Here is a 7,261-nt window from a genome sequence, read left to right as displayed (position 1 = left end):
TTGATAATACATTTGTGTATGATTTTAATAATGGTGGAAGCAAAAATCTTAGATGAACATACATGGCAAACCTGATTAGTACAGCTATAACAACAATGAAATCGGACACTGGGTTTTTCTTTCCCTCTTGTTTCAATGGACTGACAACTGATAATGCTGCTATTGAAGTGCACTTTTAAAAATATGTCTCTTGGAGAAATTCCTACTTCAGGTTTTTAAGATGTAGTAAGTTGTATACTCAAGTGCTGCTCAAATGATTATTTAAAGCGGACATGGTAAAACTTAAGAAAAATGACTATAAATCATGCAGAATTTTTAAACTAGAAGCTTTACTACAATTTTTAAAAACAAATGTTTTACCTTCCAGTTTGACATACAACTTGCATCTTTGTGTACTAATGATTTTAAAGAATAAACTCTTTTTACAAAATATGTCTCCTTCTGGCCAGTTCTCATATTCTTGTGCTTTGTTGGACCTTTTGCTGAAGGTCTAAGGCGGGGGTGGCCACCTTTTAAACTTTAGGGCTCCTGGCCTTTAAAAAATGTGTAGAGAAGAATTTAGCAGATGCATCTGTGAGATGACAAGCTGCCACTGCTTAAATTCCCACAACACAATTGTTAAAAGGTCGAGGAACCTGAAGAGGCTGGCCATCCCTAGTCTAAGGAGTCAATCCTAATGCATGGGAACACAATTTTTTAAATCAGTTGTTGCAATGTAGATATTTCCCTAAAACAATACAAAAAGTCAATCTGCCCCCCCCCCCCCGCTTATATGATCATAGTACAGTGGTTCTCAGACTTTTAAGCACACCCACTTTTTAGAATGACAGTCAGTTGGGACCCACCAGAAGTGATGTGACTTCTGAGCATGACATCAATTTAGGCTTCAAACCTAAGCTGCAAAGCCAAAGGGCTCATTACACAGCACACTTGTGCTGTTACATTGCATAGCTCGGAATTCAAACATTCCAGCTCAGAAGTCAAAGCTGAAGTCAGACTTGGATCTATCTCCAACCTCACAGCTCTCCCCTCTTTTCAGCACCCCATCTTCCCACCTATTCAGGCCAAAGCACCATGCCTCTCTACCATCGGTAGCCCGCCCTGCCCAACAGCTCTGTATCCTGTATTCTCCAGTGGGATCCCCTTGACAGGGTCAGTCCTCCGATCGGTTAGTTCCTTCCTCTCAGATAGGTGAGGCCAGAGGGAGGAGCTACCCAACTGGAGGACTGACATGCAGACCACTGAAAAGGGGGATTCACAGTAAGTACAAATCTCTCCTTTTTCAGTTCTGTGTTAGCAATGGTGGCTGAGCCAGGTGCTATGCAACCCATCTGAAACTGGATCATAGCACACCTAGTGGATCCCAACCCACAGTTTGAGAATTGTTATAGTGTATTACAGAGAACGTCTGATCTCTTCATAGGTGAATTCTGGATATCTTTTGAGGCCATAACAGATTGGTCTTAATTCTGGGTCAAATATTAAATTTTACAGTTTCAATCCATATTCAAAACAAATGATAAAAAGAAAACCTCTGGGGAAGTGATTCTCAAACTGGGTCAGGTGGGTCCCCATTCATTTCATTTTTAAACTATTAGACTTGATGCTCCCATGGTATGTGACTGCATTTGGGGAAATGTCACAGACCTGTACTTTAAGAAGCTACTATGTATATTCTTTTAACAATGAAAGTAAATGGGACTTACTCCTGGGGAAGTCTGGGTAGGATTGCTGCCTAGGATTGTTAAAATATTCCTGCTTGATGTCACTTCCAGTCATGACATCACTTCTAGTGGGTCCTGACAGATTCTCATTCTAAAATGTGGGTCCCAGTGCTAAATTGGGTCCCAGTGCACACCCTTGACTTCCGACGAGCGGACTTCCGTCAAATGAGGAGGCTGGTTAGAAGGAGGTTGAAAGGGAAGGTAAAAGAGTCCAATCTCTCCAGAGTGCATGGAGGCTGCCTAAAACAACAGTAATAGAGGCCCAGCAGAGGTGTATACCACAAAGGAAGAAGGGCTCCACTAAGTCCAGGAGGATGCCTGCATGGCTAACCAGCCAAGTTAGAGAGGCCGTAAAGGGCAAGGAAGCTTCCTTCTGTAAATGGAAGTCTTGCCCTAATGAAGAGAATAAAAAGGAACATAAACTGTGGCAAAAGAAATGTAAGAAGGTGATACGGGAGGCCAAGATAGACTATGAGGAAGACATGGCCAGCAGCATTAAGGGGAATAATAAAAGCTTCTTCAAATATGTTAGAAGCAGGAAACCCACCAGAGAAGCGGTTGGCCCTCTGGATGGTGAGGGAGGGAAAGGGGAGATAAAAGGAGACTTAGAGATGGCAGAGAAATTAAATGAGTTCTTTGCATCTGTCTTCACGGCAGAAGACCTTGGGCAGATACCGCTGCCCAAAAGGCCCCTCCTGACCAAGGAATTAAGTCAGATAGAGGTTAAAAGAGAAGTTGTTTCAGACCTCATTGATAAATTAAAGATCAATAAGTCACTGGGCCCTGATGGCATCCAACCAGGAATTATTAAGGAATTGAAGAATGAAGTTGCTGATCTCTTGACTAAGATATGCAACTTGTCCCTCAAAACGGCCATGGTGCCAGAGGATTGGAGAATAGCAAATGTCACGCCTATCTTTAAAAAGGGAAAGAGGGTGGACCCGGGAAACTATAGGCTGGTCAGCCTAATATCTATACTGGGTAAGATGGTGGAATGCCTCATCAAAGATAGGATCTCCAAACACATAGATGAACAGGCCTTGCTGAGGGAGAATCAGCATGGCTAAGTCTTTGAAAAGGTCAACAGGCATGTGGATGCGGGAGAACCGGTAGACATTATATATCTGGACTTTCAGAAGGCGTTCGACATGGTCCCTCACCAAAGGCTACTGAAAAAACTCCACAGTCAGGGAATTAGAGGGCAGGTCCTCTCCTGGATTGAGACCTGGCTGAAGACCCGAAAACAGAGAGTGGGTGTCAATGGGCAATTTTCACAATGGAGAGAGGTGAAAAGTGGTGTGCCCCAAGGATATGTCCTGGGACCGCTGCTTTTCAACCTCTTCATAAATGATCTGGAGACAGGGGTGAGCAGTGAGGTGGCTAAGTTTGCAGACGACACCAAACTTTTCCAAGTGGTGAAGACCAGACATGATTGTGAGGAGCTCTAGAAGCATCTCCAAACCCAGAATGGGCAGCAAAATGGTAGATACATTTCAATGTAAGTAAGTATAAAGTCAGGCACATTGGGGCAAAAAATCAAAACTTCACATATAGGCTGATGGGTTCTGAGCTGTCTGTGACAGATCAGGAGAGAGATCTTGGGGTGGTGGTGGACAGGTCGATGAAAGTGTCAACCCAAAGTACAGTAGCAGTAAAGGAGGCCAATTCTATGTTTGGGATCATTAGAAAAGGTATTGAGAACAAAATGGCTAATATAATGCCATTGTACAAATCTATGGTAAGGCCACACCTGGAGTACAGTGTCCAGTTCTGGTCGCCGCATCTGAAAAAGGACAAAGTGGAAATGGAAAAGGTGCAAAAGAGAGCAACTAAGATGATTGCTGGGCTGGGGCACCTTCCTTATGAAGAAAGGCTATGGCGTTTGGGCCTCTTCAGCCTAGATAAGAGACGCCTGAGGGGGGACATGGTTGAGACATACAAAATTATGCATGGAAAGGATAAAGTGGATAGAGAGATGCTCTTTACACTCTCACATAACACCAGAACCAGGGGACATCCACTAAAATTGAGTGTTGGGAAGGTTAGGACAGACAAAAGAAAATATTTCTGTACTCAGCGTGTGGTTGGTCTGTGGAACTCCTTGCCGCAGGATGTGGTGATGGCATCTGGCCTGGATGCCTTTAAAAGGGGATTGGACAAGTTTCTGGAAGAAAAATCCATTACGGGTTACAAGCCATGATGTGTATGTGCAACCTCCTGATTTTAGAAATGGGCTATGTCAGAATGCCAATGCAAGGGAGGGCACCAGAATGAGGTCTCTTGTTATCTGGTGTGCTCCCTGGGGCATTTGGTGGGTCACTGTGAGATACAGGAAGCTGGACTAGATGGGCCTATGGCCTGATCCAGTGGGGCTGTTCTTATGTTCTTAAATGTGTGAGAACCACTGCTCTGGGGAATTTCATTGAGCACAAGGCCATTTGTAAGGAAAACACTTCATTGGGAAAAAGTTCAACAAAAGGAAAAGTACAACAGTGTTCATCATGGTCAGTAATACTCCGCAATGCAAAAAAAGAACACCCACAACTTTCTAACACAAAATGCATTGCGTCAGTAACATAAGCTAATATTGACACAGTGGAAGAATGTGAATAAAACATAGCAGCCAAATGTGTTTTTTTAGATAGAACTTGTACCTATAGTAACATACAACATACAACAAACCTTTATTAGGCATATAGTTTTACAACTAATATCTCCAAACAGTCATGTATGAAGGTATATATTAAAAGAGAGATAGGAAATAAGAGTTAAAACACACCAGTTTGCTTACACAGTTACTCCAAGTTGCTTAGAACCAGCAACTTAGCCTGCTTCAAGTTGCTCACATGTAGAAATTTAGCAACTGGAAGGGTCACAGATTCAAATTCACCTGCCAGCAAAAGTTGTAAAGAGGTGATCTTTAGGTGATCTTTACAGTTGTAAAGAGGTGATCTTTAGGTGTAAAGAGAGACCTTTTTTGTTTCCAGATAATGAGGGGAGATACTGGTCTCTGAGCACCTGATTAAAAGCACAATGCAGAACAATGTGTGGAAGAGAGTCTACCTCTCTGAGGCCACAATTGCAAAATCGTTCTTCCTTCGGGGCATTTCTAAACCTACCAAGTAGGTCATTAGAAGGCAGCCCTCCTTTCAAAGGGGCACTCTAAGAAGGACAGGTATTTTGGTTGTAGACCAAAGGTATTGTTAAGATGGAAATTTAGGAGTGAACATTTTTTTTGTGCTGCAGCCGAAATCTCTTGCCTTTCTATGTCTATTAGTCTTGTTATCAAGAGCCTGATAGAAGTCTCAAGTGTAGCAGCTCCTTGTAGATCTTCCTCGAGACCCATTTGTCTAATTTTCTTATTGAATAGAGCTAAGCAAGGAGACAACAGTCAATAACCCCTTTAACAATGGATTTTGGTCAGCCCTGAAGCTTGTACCTATAGTACATCAGTTCTCTAAGGGAGTTCAAGCTCCGCAGTAAGTCCTTGCGGGGGAGGGAGGCAGCGATGTGATACCCAGGATTGCATAGCTAAGGGGGCTGCAGGGGCTTGACTGGATTTACCAGAGCCTCTTGCAGCCTCCCAGGGATGTGGGAGCCCTGTGCGAGCATCAAAAGTGAAAGCAGAGCAATTGCATTCCACTTCCAGTTTTGCAAATACAGTTTGACTGTCAAAAAATGTAACACCCTATACGGCACTTGTGAATGCATGCAGAAGTAAATAGCACCATTTCTAAGACTTCTATACAGTACAGACTGAACGAAAAGATGGTGCTGAGCCAACTGAGAGAAAAAGCAGTGTGTGGTTGCAGGAGTGGGTGGAATGTCATAGAGACATGACAAAATAAGTCAGTAGTGGACCATGCATCAAATGTAGGTGTTCTGGTTATAACTGGAAAGAGCTGGAAGAGCAGATCATTGAAAAGGGGAAACCTGTAGAATATCACTTCTCTATGTTGAAACACATTCACTGTTGAGCAGCAGAGATATGCATTTTTTTTAGGTAAGGTACATTCGCATACCTGATTTTTACACAGCCCTTTGCCCACCCACCAAAGCAGTTTCATTATAACTGTCAAAATAGCCAGGCATGTACTTCCAGTCACGTTGTTGGGTCTTTATTTGGTCAATTAAGGGCCCAATCCTATCCAGTTTTCCAGGGCCAGTGCAGCTGTGCCAATGGGGTGTGAACTGCATCCTATGGTGGGCAGGCAGTCACAGATGCCTCCTCAAGATACAGGAACATTTGTTCCCTTACCCTGGGGCTGCATTGCAGTTGCACTGGTGCTGGAAAGTTGGATAGGATTGGGCCTTAAGAGGGGATAATAAACTGAATTTCCATCAATATCTGTCCCAACAATCTACCTTCATGCAACAGAAGGGGAGGGAGATAAACGTTTTAAGCAGGAAAAATGGCTAACTGGTGGCGAGCTTTGGTCAAACGGCTGATTCGCTCGCTGAGAAACTGCTTCTTTTCAGCAGTGTCTTTTTGCTCCTGGAGCAAAGTGTTCAATTCCTCTTTTTCTTGCAGCAGTTTCAGCATTTCATTCTGCAGCTGAGCTCCATATTTCTTCAGCATGTAGAACTGAACAATCAGAGGGATTTGACAGGAGAGACGCTTGCCTGCACTCTGAAATGAGATCAATCAAAGCTATTAATAATGTCTGCCTGTTTGAAGTCCTGATCTAACCAAGCAGTGGCAGAGAAGGGAAAATGGGCAGCCAGGCACAGTTGGTAAGGATATTCCTAAGGCAGTAGTTCTCAACCTCTCAGAGTTTTAGCTGCTCTAAGTTTGGGGGGGGGGTAGGGGGAAGGCAGTGACACAATCTTCAGGAGTGTGCCACTGTGGGCACAGAGGGGGCTTTTCTCTATCAAGTTTGCCTCCTGCTGGGATTTGGGGAGCCCCCTGGGGGACTCTGCAGGGCTCCCCATAGCTTGGAAAGAGTGAAAATTAAGTTTGCGGTTTTCACTTCTTCCAAGCTGCAGGGAGCCCTGCAGAGTCCCCCTGCAGCTTGGAAGAAGTGAAAACCGCAAACTTAATTTTCACTCTTTCCAAGCTATGGGGAGCCCTGCAGAGTCCCCCGTGGGACTCCCTAGATCCCCCAGATCCTGGGAGGAGGTAAGGCTTCATAGAGAAAAGCCCCCTCTGCACCCACAGTTGCGCAATCCTGGGGATCACATTGCTGTATTCCCCTTGCCCACTACCCTTAAGGTTACAGAGCCCAAGGCTCTCAGGCTGGGACGTTGCAATGCCCCAGTTTGAGAACCACTGCCCTAAGAGAAGAGAAAAATGGCATTGAGTTGAGTCATTGATAAATTAAATATCAATAAGTCACCAGGTGCTGATGACATCCACCCAAGAGTTATTAAGAAATTGAAGAATTAAGTTGCTGATCTCCTGAATAAAATATGCAACTTGTCCCTCAAAACGGCCAAGGTGCCAGAAGATTGGAGGATAGCAAATGTCACGCTGACCTTTAAAAAGGGAAAGAGGGGACCCGGGAAACTATAGGCTGGTCAACCTAACATCTATACTG

The 7,261-nt window shown here is 44.0% G+C and overlaps 1 protein-coding gene across 2 annotated transcripts in view; it reads right to left on the bottom strand.

Moving 5' to 3' along the window:
* LOC136644295 (interferon-induced GTP-binding protein Mx2-like) overlaps positions 1-7,261 on the bottom strand; it is a 40,462-nt gene continuing 33,201 nt past the window's right edge. For both annotated transcript variants that reach the window (XM_066620032.1, XM_066620033.1), the window contains exon 15: positions 1-6,354. In XM_066620032.1, the coding sequence (XP_066476129.1) occupies positions 6,124-6,354 (231 nt within the window). In that variant the 3' untranslated portion in view covers positions 1-6,123. The remainder of the gene's footprint in view (positions 6,355-7,261) is intronic.

The sequence above is a fragment of the Tiliqua scincoides genome, chromosome 3, assembly GCF_035046505.1.
Source record: "Tiliqua scincoides isolate rTilSci1 chromosome 3, rTilSci1.hap2, whole genome shotgun sequence".
Lineage (NCBI taxonomy): Eukaryota > Metazoa > Chordata > Lepidosauria > Squamata > Scincidae > Tiliqua > Tiliqua scincoides.
Note: the sequence above shows the minus strand (reverse complement) of the source record. Positions and strands in the feature narration are given on the sequence as shown.